We start from the raw sequence: 16,183 nt of genomic DNA, 5'->3' as shown, positions 1-16,183 counted from the left end.
AATGAGAGCAGCTCTCCGGACGCCACTCTTGGTGGACAGTAAGGATGCCCCCAGATGACTGCACGCTGCTCCCCAGATGGCTTTACTGTGACTTGATAAAGCATCCTATGCATGACTGTTTTTCCAAATCAACAAAGGCAAGAATAGACCCCAATGAGGAGAAATGTAATTTTTTCTTTTTTTAAACTGAATCTGGAAAATTTTTTAAATTCCATAAGCAGTGGTCATTTTTCAAACATTAATATTTTACAAGACCAGCTCAAGGGCCAGCTATTCAGAGATACTCATGAATCAGGTGTCTGTCAGCGACACTAAGCAGGTCTCTAAAATCAGTTAATATCAACTTTCAAATGAAATAGGAAAATGCTGTGTTCAATCATCCGCTGGTGATTGAGAAAAGAGAGAAAATGTACCAAGTATGGGACTGTATGACAGTGTCACGTCGTGGTTTTATGAGGAGTAATTTGGGCTTCATGCCAAGTTGCAGGCAGCACCAGTTCTCCTGGTTGTCACGTGTATCAAGAGAAAACCGAGGACTCTCATTCCAGAGTCAGGAGAGGACGCTCCCCGTATCCAGAGGCAGTGTCTGGTTTGATGATGACGCGAAGCTGCAGGGGGGGGGGCCTTCCGTGTCACACAGGCCGGGGGGGGGTGGGTGGACGCTTGTTTAAATGCGCAGGTGGGAGTTTGGCTGCATAAATAGACTCAGAGCCCAGAACAAGAGAAGAAGCCCCCTCCACGGATCAGAGGGTGTGACCAGCGGGTTCCGAGTCTCAGGCGCCTCATCACAGGAAACACAGTGCAAGGACCACGTGGCATCTTCTGTCTGACGTCAGCGGCAGATCAAAGCCTTAGAGTGCAAATTACAGGGAGAGGGATCTTCATTCCACGTAGTGACGCACAGTGTCTCAGAAGTCTCACACATGGTGTTTGATTTCTCACCATAACCTGTGGTGGGCCTAAGGAGAACCTGTGAGAAGTGAGGGTTGTTGAGAAGAAGCGTCTGAGCGTTGATGGCAGCACCGCCGTCCTTGGTTGGCTGGGACGGAGCAGGTGGGCGCGTGTGGGCAGCAGCGGGTGTGCTGGGCGTGCACCGGGCATGTGCTGAGCATGTGACAGGCATGCACTGCCACGAGGGTGCGGGGATGGGGTGGACGGGGCAGGATTGGCATGCGGGTCGTCCCTCTCAGGCCCCACGTCCACCACAGGCCTTACCACCCTACGTCCACTCCAGACCTTGTCTGTTGCGTGGCAGTGACTGCCACATCTCGACCATGTCACTTACCTGCCGAGAGCCCAGACGTCATCTTCATTCATATGGGACCCATTGCTGATTCGGATGGGCAGGTCGTCACTGCTTGCTTCTCATCCTCACACACAAGTAACTCTTTAGAAGGTGCTAAAGGACACTTTAAAAAACATGAAAATTCATGTTTCTCTCCCCAAGACCACAGGCATGAAATTTTACTCTCGATCAAACTGCAACAACTCTTACATCCTTAAAATCATACCATATGTCATGATTGTAACAATGTTGAGTAAATACACATACACACACATACGCGTACACGTACATACACCTTTTTTGGAAGAACAAGTAGGTTATTAATTTACTTCATGGTAAATCCCAGTATCCTCAACAGTGTACTTTGTTGGTATAAAGTTAAGAATCACTGAAGTAAATATTTTAAATTCCTTTTCTACTAAAATTACAAGATCCTAATGGAAAATTTATCTAGCCTAGTAAGTTTGTTATGGTTCCATTTTACAGAAAATTGTTATATTTGAATTTTTGTTTTTATAGATCAGGATCTTCAGGCTCAACCAAAGAGAAGAAGAATTAGAAAGCATAATTCAAAGAAAAAATTTAAAAATCCCAGTAACATTCCTCTAGAACAAGCAGAATTAGAGAAACAGCAGAGTATTTTGCAAGAAAAATTGCAGCCACACAGCCACAGCCACACAGATGGCCCCACAATAAGCAAAAATAAAAAAAGGAAACTGAAAAAGAAACAGCAAATTAAAAGGAAGAAAGCAGCTGGCTTACTAACAGGAGTCTCTGGCATCAACTTCATGTACCAGCCTGAGGAGACCAGCAGTGAGCAGGGCGACGTGAGAGTGAGTGATGGAGAGGACGGCGCAGACGGGGAGGGAGGGGGCCCGGATGCCGAGGAGGAAGGAGCCACAGACGCCGGGAAGGAAGACGTTAAAAGTACCAATGAAAAGGCAGATGATATCCTGAACTTTTTGAAGTCAACACAAGAAATTTATTTTTATGATGGTATGTTTTTTCCTGTTGTTCTTTTGAATAATGGCATCTACTTCTTTGGAAAATTAAGCAAATGTAAAATATTTAAATGTTTAAAATATAAAACATTAAAAATATTCAGTATTCAAAATAAGTCATTAGTTTTGAGGCAAAAATCCAAATATTTAAATTCATCCCACCAAAGATCTGGGCTGGCCCCCTGCTCTAGGCTCACCAGGGGAAACAGCCAGCCCATTAGAGGTGTGGGTCCAAACGAGGGTGGTCTCATCATCCTCATTTCTCTAAGATCCAATTTCAGAATATGGTGCTATTCTCAGCTCTATGTTTAAAGAAAAGATAAATCCAGGTTGGAGACTTTGATGAATTCTTGCTCATTTTCATCGGCTAGTAGAGACGTGAAGGAAGCACAGCTCTCTCTCTCTCGGACACACGTTGATTTGCTTCCCCAATGTGTGGCTTAGTGATTTGAGATTTTTCAGTAAGCATATTGGACCACTGTTTGTACTGATATAGGAGCTGAGGTTTATCCTGGGATTTATTCTGACGGGTGATAATCCCTCACCTTTGTGTGGAGCCTAACAGACAGCAGCCCTGAGGGTCAAGAAGGAGCAGGTGCTGGCTCGGTGCCAAGAACAGAAGTGCTGGGGTAACTGCCACCATTCTGATCCGTCCCTGGGAGATTCAGGGGATGTGGTGGGCTTAGTGCATCGAACCTCCAGCATGCCCAAGATGGAGAAATACTGCCTATGTGATAACTGGAGGGGTAAGGGATGGACTTAAACAGTGATGCGAAAACACCATGATTAACGGGTCCATTTTAACCAAGATTGACCCTTTTCCTCTTTTGCTTGTTTATCCACATTTTGTCTTAAGTTGAAAACATCCTTAACGAATATCCACATGAGACTAATAGGAGGACGTGGCGGAGACACTGCAGAACAGAAGTAGGCTTCAGAGAGATCTCAGTAGATTATCCATTCTCTGCGTGAGGGAGTAGCTTGTGGCAGACAGCCCTCCTGCCAAGGAGGACTGAAGTTTAAAGTGTACTTGGAGTTTTAAGAGCTGCTGAGGAAAAGCCCTTGTGACAAATCCCAGAGGAGGTGAACCACAGGCCGGGTGAGCCAGAATGCTGCTGCCCTCCTTCCCTCAAGGTGTCTGCCAGTTTGGACAGGGGCTTGGGCAAGGGTCCAGGGGAAGGGGCAGTGCAGCCTGGAGAGCAGGCAAACCAGCAGAGCCCCAGTGGTCTCACAGGTCTGGGGGGGAAAGTGGAGGGCCCAGGGTCGGCCAGCTCTGTAAGAAAGGAGGGTCAGAGACCAGAGCAAAGCTCTGCTTGTCCCCCCTCAAAACCTTGGCCAAGCCCTGAACTGTGGGATGGGAGGAGGGCAACCAGGCAGACCTCTTCCACACGGCAGGGCGGCCTTTGTGGCGTCCTGAGGGACCAAGCAGGCAGGGCTAACCTGACCCTCCAGCGCAGCACGCAGGCCACGCGCTCAGGTGCAGGTGGACAACTGCCGGCCAGACGTGCAGCCACCCTGTGGTCAGTTCAGTCGCCTGCCCCTTCTCTGTCTGCCGAGCAGAGGCAAGGGGGGACCCTCTCTGGAGGAAAATGTCGTTAGCCAAGACCCTGCAATTTTCATGTTCATTCAAAAGAGTGTGTCAGACACAGCAAGAGACCGGACCATACGACCGAAACCATGAGGAAAAGAGCAGCAGAAAGAGGCCACGGGGTGGAGACGCTGATGTTACCAGACAAGGGACTTAAAATAGCTATGATCTAGATGTCCAAGAAGTAGGAGAAGATGGAGAAAAAAGGTGAAAAGCGGAGACTTTCACCAGATAATTTGAATCTATTAGGATAATCAAACGGAAATTCTAGACCTGAGAAATATAATAACAAATTAAGGACTCAAAGACGAGTTCAGACAGCAGATTAGATTCAGCATAAAAGAGAATTAGTAACTGCAAGGCAGGCTGAAGGAAGTATCCAGAGTGAAGGAGGGAGAGGAAAGGATGGAAAACACAGAAGGAGCATAACAGCCACATGGGCCCAAAGGAGCCTCAGCCATGGGACTGGGGCACAAGGGACGTGTAAGAGGTGGCAGCTGGGAGTTTTTCAAAGTTGACAAAGACCATGAAGTCACAGATTCTAGGCATCCTGTGAACACCAACCAGGATAGTGCAGAAATGGCCTCATCATGATGTAGGCCTGCCGCCGGCCAGCAGTGGGGACAGCGCTGTGCTCATGGGGCAGCCTCCTTGGCTTCCTTGAAGCATCCCAACCGCCCAGCAGCTTCATGCTGTTTGTAGATGCCTGACACCATCGGAGGGCTTGGTTTCGTGTGTTTCCCCTGCTGCGTGCGTGGATTCCGGTACATGGAACACTCAGAGCTGCTTTACGAGATCGGTGCCCGTAACACACCACCTTTCCACTGTGGTTCAACAGTTGTATTTTGTGGTTTGCTTCTCAAAGTTCTGTTCTGATTGTCTCTCAAACACATCGTTCTAAATAGAAATATACGTTTGAGGCTTTCTTTAGGAAGTGAGAGCTTATCTTCAGTTTGTAAGAGTAAAAATGCATTTCTGAGTGACCCTGTCTTTGTTTAGGTGTCTCCAAGGATTCGGACTCGGCTGTCTTCATGGAGACCAGTGGAGAGCTATTTAAATATCTTGAAACTCACAGCATGCCCTCCTCAGATGTGTTCATTCTGGATCACATGAAAACGCTGTTACTTTTGCAAGATACTGAAAGATTGAAGAGTGCCCTGGAAGTGTTCCCAGAACATTGCAGGATGCCACCCGGTATGTACTGTGCACTTTATTCATTGTGCTGCTTTAGACACTTGTCTAGGGTTTGCCTCTGAAAAACTTACTCTCTAGCAAAGCAGTCCTGAATCAGAAAATATAAGGATGCACATATGGCTTGAGGAATAGATTCCCACAGAGGAATATGCCTCTTGCATCTCTCTTGCTATAAAAATATCTCTCATGATATATGCAGATATGCGTGTACAATCTAATTCTCCAGACTTGTGAGCTCCACTCTTAGGACCAAATCCTTATTAGTTTAAATGGAAGTGAAAGAGTTCATTTCTTTTTCCCTTTTCCTTTTCCTCTGCTAGATTTGGAGAAGGTACATTTTTTCTGTCCTCCAAATGTCTTGGTCTGCCTTCCTGGACCCTACAGTAAAAAGGGAGTTGAACTATAAGATGATTTCTCTTTTGTTACTTCCTCAACCTTTGTTGGGTGCCCATTTCATGCAAACTGTAGAGTGCTGGGCCGACTGTGCTTGTGTCTTCACAATGCCATGGGTGGGGCTTCACACTGGCAGCTTGAAGTCCCACCGGGCCACGGTGGGAATACTCCGGCCGCAGAAATCTGTAAACACTGAGTATCAGACGATCAGGACTTTTTGGAGAGCACCTGCACAGCATGGAGCAGAACTCCGTGCCAGACCCAAGACAGGCACTGGACAAACTTAGTTGAGTGAATGGAGGTGATTCTGCAGATTACCTTGGGGCAGTAATCTCAAAATGAGTACAGTGCATGGTTTTTCTCCTTGGAAACCTCATAGTATAGCTAAAGAGTCAAGACTGACATGTTTAAAAAGCCACATATCACATTTCGTCACATGAAATAACAGTAAAGCCAGCAGTAAAGCAATACGGCACCAGTATAATTAGCAAGTGGCTGGCAGGAGTTGACGAGACCCCCGCGCATTGGGGTCGCCAGGAGGACTTGCCTCCCCCGTACGTCCAGTAGTGATGTGTTAGGGGGACTCATCTGCCCTGCCTGTGCGGCCCTGGTCCCGCCACGGGTCTTCAGGGGAGAGCGCCCTGCCCTTCGGGGCTTACGTTCTAGTGGGGGATGGAGGAAGCCAGACCGAGAAGTCAGTGAGGTGTGCTTCGTACAGCTGAGCCCACGGAGAAGACATGGCGGGGGCGGGGTCTTGTGGGGAGGGGAGCGAGGGGTCAGAAGCGGGTGGGAGAGGAGCCGGGGACCGGGTCATTTCGGGCCCTGGAGGTTGTGCTGAGTTCGTTGGCCTTTATCCTGGGCGACGTGGGGCCGCTGGAAGGCCAGCCTGTTGGGTCTGACTGCACTTAGCAAGATCTCTCCGGCCGTCACGTTCGGACTAGAGAAGGGGTCGGGGACAGCGGGGGCTTCGGTCATACTCCCGGGCGCAGTCAGATTTGTGTCGGCTGTGAAGGTGGACTCAGTAGGGTTTGCCGACTGACTGGACGTGGGCGTCTGTGACCCAAAGCCCTGCACGAAGCCTGCAGCGCATCATGAGGCAGGAGAGGCAGCCACAGGAGCAGGTGGGGTGTTGAGCTGGGCCGGCTGGAGGTTCCTGTCGGACGTCCAGGTGTGGGGACTTAGGCCTGGGAGAGCCACTGCCAGTCACCCTCACAGAGCAGCCTGGAGTCCGGGGGGACAGAGGCTTTGTCAGAGCGGGACCAGAGATGGGGTGAAGGTGGTGCCTTCGGGGGGGTTGCCGCGAGGAGTAGGACCAGAGGTGGTATGGGAGGAGTGAGAGCCGGTGGGCTGCCAGTGGGAGCAGCTCTGGGAAGGGAGACCCTCAGGCAGGGGAGCAAGTGCTGGCAGAGCCCTGCTCCTGCCGGGGGCGCCGCAGGGCCACTCGGGACCCCCAACCCCGTGATCCAGTGTTTGCTCCTTTCCTTACTGCTGGTTGTTGGGCCTGCTGTATTCAGTATTTAAAAATGTACATTTCCGGGCTTCCCTGGTGGCGCAGTGGTTGAGAGTCCGCCTGCCGATGCAGCTGACACGGGTTCGTGCCCCAGTCTGGGAAGATCCCACATGCCGCGGAGCGGCTCGGCCCGTGAGCCATGGCCGTTGAGCCTGCGCGTCTGGAGCCTGTGCTACACAACGGGAGAGGCCACAACAGTGAGAGGCCCGCGTACTGCAAAAAAAAAATAATAATAATAATTTACATTTCCGTAAGAAATGTAAAAAGATCTACATTTCCATAATTTACATTTTCAGATTGCAAAAAGCCAATTTTATTAAGTTAAACTAATATGAAGTTTTTATGAGAGATGAAAATATATCATTTACAATTCAGTGGAGTTCCTCACACTGAAGACGTTCTTCACGCGTGGCTCTGAGATGCATCAGGAGAGTTTGGAACAGGGATTGGGGATTGAATGGAAACGCTTCTCTTGCTTCTTACATTGAAACCATTGGACAGGTTTTGCCTACAAGCACCTTAAGTAGTTGGTGGAACTAAAATTTATGCATGAAGCACTTTTCTGTGAAAATGGATTCCTTTTTAGTGCATGTAGGATGTGCAGTCAAAGTTTTTCTATGTTGAGCTACTTGGTAAAATGAAATCTTACAAATGGTGAAGCTTTATTTTCAAATATTGGTTCTGTCTAATTCAGATTTAGCATTCTGAAATTGTTTTCTTTTTCATAAAACTAGCTTATGAAGTTTAATTAGTAGCTGTATCTCTCCTGTCTATAGAGTAAGCCTGGAAATAGTAGCATTTAACAGCAGACGCAGGGGACTTTCTCTCTCTGCTGCCTCAACGGTTGTTTTTCCTAGTTCACGGGTGTTTCATTGACTGGGGTGCAGCAGCCGTGTCCCGAGGCCGGTGCACGTGTTTTTACAGTTGGTCTCACATATTGCGTTCCGTCATCTGCATGTACATGCACGTCACCATCTGTGGGGTTTTTATCATGCTCCGCGCACCATGAAGATGCTGCAGGCATCCCCGCCCTGGACCCTCCTGAGTCCTCTGTGCACACATTAGCCACCACCATCCTCGGGAGCCCGAGGCTGGGGGGCAGGGCAGCTGGCCCGGGCAGGACGGGGGACGAGTTTGGAGGCACCTCAGCCACACTTCTGCATGGAGCGTGAGATGGGACCCCTCCCCGCAGTCCCAGCCTCTGCTCGAAAGTGCGTCTCGGGGCCTCAGCAGCAGTCGGCTGCCTCTCAGGCACCAGGATCTGAGCCAGACAGGGTGTGTGTGCTCTCAGGGTTGGAGCCTCCGGACCTGCGTCCCCCTCAGTGAGCATCTTTACGAGGAGTGAGGCCCAAAATGAGGAGCTGTGACCTCAGCTCAGGCCCTTTGCTGGGCTGTTCCTGGGACAGTTTCCTGAAACCTGAGTGCTGTCCCTTCCAGCTCATCTCACTTAGAATCCTGCTTCTAACGTCCTGCTACTTTGTCCACCTTTGAAGTAAACTATTTCTGCTTCATTTCAGTTTGTATGTGGTTTTCTTTGAGCTCAGATGTTAAGCATGTAATATTGCGTGTGGTGTTATGGAGTTCAGCTCTAACTAACAGAACTTTTGTATCCAAGTGAAATACAAATATTCCAAACTCACCCATACTTTTATGGGATTTGCAAGCGTGCTGACAATCAACATCATTTCAACACCCGAGTTGTGTCTTACTAGATTATTTCAGGGTTTACTTTGGGCCTAAGGACTAATATCTACAAAATAATAATTTATAATTTTTCTTTTTGTTTGAATTTTTTGTTTTATTTTATTTTTTGTTCTGTTTTCTTTTTGCTTTCCAGACTATGCCCGAGTAATCTCAGCTTTCTTTAATTACTGGATCACACATATCCTTCCTGAGAAAAACAATGAATAAAATCAGTACATCTATTTAAGAAGAGCTAATATTTGACAAGAAAATAGGAAAGACATATATGAAATGGGCTGAGACTTAATTTCTATACACAGAGAAGATGAAATTCTCTAAGTTTTCTTTGTAACCCAAACGCTGGGAACTTTGAGGACATTTCAATTCATCTGTTTGTACATAATAGGTAGATGTAATCTGAGACTTTAAGTGAGAAATTGGGATAAAATTGAAAATTTCTTTGAAATTGTGTGTGTCTTAAATTAAAAAATGGACATTCTGTTAAATTAAATAAACTGTATAGTTTGAAGCTGTATATATATTTTTATAAAGTTTTAAATCACTTTGTGTCTGAAAGTTTGTTTTAAGAATGTCGTATGGATATTAAAACGTTCATGGTTAAGTAGTTTGATTCTAGTTGAATTTATTGATTATTTTCTTCTTTTTTTCCTCTTTACTTTGAGAAGAATATCAAGAACATGTTTTTCCTGTTTGATCTTCCTTTTGTCACAGAAGCCGTCACCAGTTTTCAGTGAGACTGAGTTTTGTTTTTTTTTTTTTTGCGTTACGTGGGCCTCTCACTGTTGTGGCCTCTCCCATTGCGGAGCAACAGGCTCCGGATGCGCAGGCTCAGCAGCCATGGCTCACGGGCACAGCCGCTCCGCGGCATGTGGGATCTTCCCGGACCGGGGCACGAACCCGTGTTCCGTGCATCGGCAGGCAGACTCTCAACCACTGCGCCACCAGGGAAGCCCCGAGACTGAGTTTTAAAAACACCAGTCAATCAATCGATGCAGCGTCTTAGGATTGGCACTGTCTCTATACATGAAAATATACTTTTTTATTGTGGTAAAATATACAAAACATAAAGTATGCCATTTTAGCCATTTTGAAGTGTACAGTTAAGTGGCATTAAGTACATTCACAGTGTTATGAGGTCATCACCACTGTCCTTCCTTTTTTAGGCTGAACAATGTTCCACCTTCTGTCCGTGGACACTGAGGTTGTTTCCCCCATTTCCTGTTATGAATAATGCTACTGTGAACATCATGTACAAAATTCTGCGTGCACATTTGTTTTCATTTATCTTGGGAGTGGAATAGCTGGATCAGATGGCGACTCTACGTTAACCTTTTGAGGAGCTGCCAGGATGTGGTCCACAGCAGCTGCACCATCTTCATCCCCACCAGCCAAACATGAGTGCCAAGTTCTCCACATCCTCACCAACACTTGTTATTTTCCATTTTCCTGGTAATAGCCATCCTCATGGTTGTGCAGAGGCATCGTGTGGTGGTTTCAGTTTACATTCTATGTACTCATTGGCTCTTCTCCTTGGAGAAATTCCTGTGGAAGTTATTGCCCATTTGTGAATTAGATTATTAGCTTTTTGTCATTGAATTATGAGTTCTTCATGCTGGGTATTAACCCCTTATCAGATCTGTGATTTGAAAATATTTTCTCTCATTCTGTAGCTTGTCTTTTCACTCTCTTGTTAGTATATAGATAGATTCTTTTTCATATTCATTATGATTTATTACAGGATATTGAATATAGCTGCCTGTGATATACAGTAGGACCTTGTTTCTCCATCCTATATATGCTAGTTTGCATCTGCTGATCCCAAACTCCCAGTCCATCCCCCTCCCCATTAGCAACCACAAATCTGTTCTCTGTCTGTGAGTCTGTTTCTGTTTTGTAAATAAGTACATTTGTGTGATATTTTAGATTCCACATATATGATATCATATGGTATTTGTCTTTCTCTTTTTGACTTGTTTCACGTAGTATGATAATCTCTAGATCCATCCATGTTGCTGCAAATGGCATTATTTCATTCTTTTTTATGGCTGAGTAGTATTCCATTATACACACACACACACACACACACACACACACACACACACACCAAATCTTCTTTATCCATTCATCTTTCAATGGACATTTAGGTTGCTTCCATGTCTTGGCTATTGTAAATAGTGCTGCTGTGAACATTAGGGTGCGTGTATCTTTTTGAATCAGAGTTTTGTCTGGATATATGCCCAGGAATCAGATTGCTGGATCATATGGCAATTTGATATGGCAACTCTACTTTTAGTTTTCTGAGGAACCTCCATACTGTTTTCCATAGTGGCTGCACCAGGTCACATTCCCACCAACAGTTTAGAAGGGTTCCCTTTTTTCCACACCCTCTCCAGCATTTATTATTTGTAGACTTCTTAATCAGATTAGGGCCATTCTGAGTGGTGTGAGGTGTTACCTCATTGTAGTCTTTTTTTTTTTTTTAATTTATTTTTGGCTGTGTTGGGTCTTCGTTGCTGTGTGCAGGCTTTCTCTAGTTGCAGTGAGCGGGGGCTACTCTTCATTGCGGTGCACGTGCTTCTCATTGCGGTGGCTTCTCTTGTTGCAGAGCACAGGCTCTAGGCACCCGGGCTTCAGGAGTTGTAGCACGTGGGCTCAGTAGTTGAGGCTGGCGGGCTCTAGAGTGCAGGCTCAAGTTGTGGTGCACAGGCTTAGTTGCTCCACGGCATGTGGGATCTTCCTGGACTGGGGCTCGAACCCGTGTCCCCTGCATTGGCAGGCGGATTCTTAACTGCTGCGCCACCAGGGAAGCCCCTCGTTGTAGTTTTGATTTGCATTGCTCTAATAATTAGCAATGTTGAGCATCTTTTCATGTGCCTGTTGGCCATTTGTTTGTCTTCTTTGTTGAAATGTCAATTTAGGTCTTCTGCCCATTTATTGATTGGGTTGTTTTTTTTGATATTGATTTGTATAAGCTGTTTGTGTATGTTGGAAATTAAGCCATTGTCGTTCACATCGTTTTCAAATATCTTCTACCAGTCCATAGGCTGTCTTTTCATTTTGTTGATGGTTTCCTTTGCAGTGCAAAAGCTTGTAAGTTTGATTAGGTCCCATTTGTTTATTTTTGCTTTTATTTCTATTGCCTTGGGAGACTGATTGGTATGACTTCTGTCAAAGAATGTTTTGCCTATGGAGTTTTATGTTGTCATGTCTTATATTTAAGTCTTAAAGCCATTTTGAGTGGACCTGTCCTGATCCCCATCCTGGTTGGTGGCCCATCCTAGCTGGTGGCCCATCCTGGTGTCCAGGCCTGGCTGGCAGCTCCACTTACCAACCTTTATTAAGCTCAGGGAGCTGTATGGTGTATGGTATATGGGTGTGTTCTAACTTGATTGATATATATATAAGGCTGTCCAGCTTTCCCAACACCACTTGCTGAAGAGACTGTCTGTTCTCCATTGTATATTCTTGCCTCCTTTGCTGAAGATTAATTGACTGGAGGTGTGTGGGTTTATTTCTGGGCTCTCTATTCTGTTCCATTGATCCATATGTCTGTTTTTGTGCCAGTACCTTGCTGTTTTGATTACTGCAGCTTTGTAGTATTGTCTGAAGTCTGGGAGGGTTATGCCTCCTGCTTTGTTCTTTTTCCTCAGGATTGCTTTGGCAATTCTGAGTCTTTTATGGTTCCATATAAATTTTAGGATTATCTGTTCTAGTTCTGTGAAAAACGTCATGGGTAATTTGATAAGGATTGCATTAAATCTGTAGATTGCTTTGGCTAGTATGGCCATTTTAGCCATATTAATTCTTCCAATCTAAGAACATGGGATATCTTTCCATTTCTTTGAATCATCTTCAGTTTCCTTTATTAATGTTTTATAGTTCTCAGCATATAAGTCTTTCACCTCCTTAGTCAGGTTTATTCTTAAGTATTTTTTTTTGGATGCAATTTTAAAAGGAATTTTTTTTTAAATTTCTATTTCATTGCCTTTCTATTTAATTGTTATTATAAAGAAATGCAACCAATTTCTGTATGTTAATCTTGCATCCTGCTATTTTGCTTAATTCGTTTCTCAGTTCTAGTAGCTTCTGTGTGGAGTCTTTAGGGTTTTCTATATGTAGTGTCCTGTCATCGCATATAATGACAATTTTACCTCTTCCCTTCCAATTCGTATACTTTTTCTTTTTCTTATCTGATTGCTGTGGTGAGGACTTCCAATACTATGTTGAATAGAAGTGGTGAGAGTGGGCATCCTTATCTTGTTCCAGATTTTAGTGGGAGGGCTTTCAGCTTTTCTCCATTGAGTGTTATGTTGGCTGTGGGATTGTCATAAATAGCTTTTATTACATTGAGATATGTTCCCATAAATGGAATTGTTTTTATTTCCTTTTCAGATTGTTCATTGCTAGTGTATAGAAATGCGGCTGATTTTTTGTATTTATTTTGTATCCTGCTAGTTTTCTGAATTCATATATTAGCTCGAACAGTTGTGTGTACGTGTGTGTGTATAATCTTTAGAGTTTTCTACATATAAGATATCATCTGTGAAGGAGATCATTTTATTTCTTTCCTTCTACTGTGGATGCCCCATTCTCCAGAGCTCCTCTTCCCCATCACCGTCTGTGTCCTTAAGAGGTGTCTGCTCCACTAAGTAGAACCTTCTGGAAGCAGATGAAACAGCAAGGATGCCCTACTGGTTCTGGAGATCTGTCAGCTTGAGACTAGTTGCTGTGAAGTTCCCTGAGCTTAATAAAGGTTGGTAAGTGGAGCTGCCAGCCAGGCCTGGACACCAGGATGGGCCACCAGCTAGGATGAGCATCAGGACAGGTCCACTAACCAGGGCAGGTCCACTGACCAGAACAGGGCCCCCCAACCGGGATGGGCCACCAACTAGGATGGGTCATCAACCACAATGAGCCCACAACTGGGACAAGCCACCAACCAGGATGGGTCACCAACCAGGATGGGCCACCAACTGGAATGGGCCACCAACTGGGATGGGTCATCAGCCACGGTGGGCCCACAACTGGAACAAGCCACCAACCAGGATGGGCCACCAACCGGAATGGGCCACCAACTGGGATGGGTCATCAGCCACGGTGGGCCCACAACTGGAACAAGCCACCAACCAGGATGGGCCACCAACCAGGATGGGTCACCAACTGGGATGGGCCCACCAACTGGAATGGGTCATCAGCCACGGTGGGCCCACAACTGGAACAAGCCACCAACCAGGATGGGTCACCAACCAGGATGGGCCACCAACCAGGATGGGTCACCAACTGGGATGGGCCCACCGTACCCCAGGGGCTGCCTCCTTGAGAATGGATGATGGTCCACTGTCTCCATGGAGCTGGAAACAAGACACGTCCACAGCCTGAAGTAGGACTGTGGGCAGCTTCCAGTCCATGCCTAAGATGGCCTTCGTCTCATTTCCCCCTCAGTGGAGATATGATCTGCTGCCACAACTGCTTTTCCCTCCTCCCCTGAGACGCAACATCAGTGAGGTCAGAGGCCCAGGAATTGTGTCACCTTCACCGCAGGGCTGAGGGGTCACTCTAGGCAGGTAACATCAACCTGCTGCTTCCTTTCCAGAACCTCTGACTGCCTCGGGCGGGACACCTGCCTTTCTGATTCGCCAGGTTGTAATCCTTCCATTAAGGTGCCTATTAATTAATGACACGTGTTTGCCGGTATGAAAATAAATATTGACAGATTCATAATTTCCCATTAATTCTCAATATCCAATTTGTCTTTCAGTTATGCACAATTTACATCTTTTCCATGCCCAGCAAATGAATACACTATTGTTGGATTCTGGGGAAAACTTGTGATTTGCAGACAAGACTTAACCCTTTACTTGATTCTTTCTGGTCTCAGCACAGAATCCCTGTAAACTCTCCTCCTGTCAGCTCATTGGGTTTTACTTTGTCCGTTTCTCTGACCACACCCTAAAAGTACTGAGGAACAGGGGTGTAACTGAGCAGGTGGGATGGTCAGGGTTAATCAGTTTTGCGTATCATTCTAATTTCAAAGAGAAAAATGCCTCTTCTAGAAAAAAAATAAATCTTGTCTCTGTGTCAGTATAAATACGATAATCTGTTTCTCCCAGTGTGACTGAAGTTAGATGATAATTAGATCAACTTATCTTTTACAATAGTGCAAAATATCATTCAGTCTGAGTCATTTGTTTTCTGTAAACCATACCAATTAAGGCAGAAAGGAAGCTCTCGAGAATGTGAGGAATGCTCATCACAGTGAGATGGGGGGCGGGGGAAGCCCAGCGCTTTTCTGCATCCTGAGATCTCAGCCATTAGGAGAGGTGGTAGCAGTGTCTCCCTGCTGTTCCCCAGGCCCTGATGCTCAGTGTTTTCAGAAAAAACTGTCCTAGGTTCGCTCACACTCACTTGGCCGGTTCTGGATTTTCCTCTCCATGCAGCACTCGCTGTGCCCAGTTTCTCTAGGGAGCATGTGTTCTCATTCAGAGAATCTGGTGAAACATTGGGTCCCCTCCAAAATAAGAAGCACGCACAGAGCTGCCCCACCACACACACAGACACTGCACAGCTAAAGGGGTTGCAGACTCCCTGAAACCCACGCAGCGGTGGATTGATTGTCTACTTCTGCATGACAGATTACCACGAATTTAGTGGCTAAAACAATGTCCTTTATTGCCCCCCAGTGACCATGAGTCAGGCCCAGGCTTGGCCTGCTGTGTCCTGGGTTTGGGGCCTCATGGGCTGTGGGCAGAATTCTATTCCTGTGGTTGTGGGACTGAGGTCCTAGTTTTCTTGCTGGCTGCCAGCTGGGGCTACTTTCACCTCCCTGAGGCCCCCCAAGTCCCAATTCCCCCCACCCTCTTCCCACCTGGCAGTGACTCCTCTGAGGCCAGCAGGAGACCTGGGAAGGACCAGGTTCTGAAGGGCTTCCCCTGGTGGAGTCAGGCCGCCAGGTTGGCCTCCCTTTTGCTTCATTTAAAACCAACTGATTACAGGCCTTCAAGTCCTTTGTCCTTGCATGTGGCACTTGGCACTGACCCTTCTGGTACCTCCCTGGCCCATAGCACCTGGCACAGATCTTGCACTGGTCACTCAACAGACATTTCTTGAGGCAACCACTCAAGTTTTCCTTCCAGAGGACCTGCCGTCGGAATGTGATTAGCTGCTGCCAGCCCTTCAGACCCACATCCTGCATAGACCAGATGTCTTCATTTACCGGGGTAGACTAGATGTCCTCATTTACCAGGGTAGACCAGATGCCCTCGGTTACCAGATGACCTTTATTACCAGGGTAGACCAGATGGCTTTCATTACCAGGGTAGATCAGATGACCTCTCTTACCAGGGTAGACCAGATGGCCTTGGTTACCATCACTGTATAGGCCCCATAGATGTTCAAATGGGGTCATGCAACCCCTTTCATTTTGCAAAAGAGAAGCTAATGACCAGAGAATTTAGGAGGCTTGCTCAATGTCACACAGCACTCATAAAGGTAGAAAGTAGAAAGTAAGA

General features: G+C 46.4%; 1 protein-coding gene across 3 annotated transcripts in view; it reads left to right on the top strand.

Moving 5' to 3' along the window:
* The window catches only part of ERICH1 (glutamate rich 1), a 53,336-nt gene extending 38,007 nt beyond the window's left edge, over nucleotides 1-15,329 (top strand). The window contains exons 4-6 of one of the 3 annotated variants that reach the window (XM_079909014.1): nucleotides 1,805-2,281; nucleotides 4,874-5,068; nucleotides 13,272-15,329. In XM_079909014.1, coding sequence (XP_079765140.1) covers nucleotides 1,805-2,281; nucleotides 4,874-5,068; nucleotides 13,272-13,324 — 725 coding nt within the window. In that variant the 3' untranslated portion in view covers nucleotides 13,325-15,329. Of the gene's footprint in view, nucleotides 1-1,804; nucleotides 2,282-4,873; nucleotides 5,069-8,808; nucleotides 9,497-13,271 lie in introns of those variants that run through there. The other 2 variants (XM_079909013.1, XM_079909015.1) reach the window with 2 other exon arrangements.
* Nucleotides 15,330-16,183: the final 854 nt, after the last annotated feature.

This window comes from Stenella coeruleoalba (genome assembly GCF_951394435.1).
Source record: "Stenella coeruleoalba genome assembly, chromosome: 21".
NCBI lineage: Eukaryota > Metazoa > Chordata > Mammalia > Artiodactyla > Delphinidae > Stenella > Stenella coeruleoalba.
This window is presented reverse-complemented; position numbering and strand designations above follow the sequence as displayed.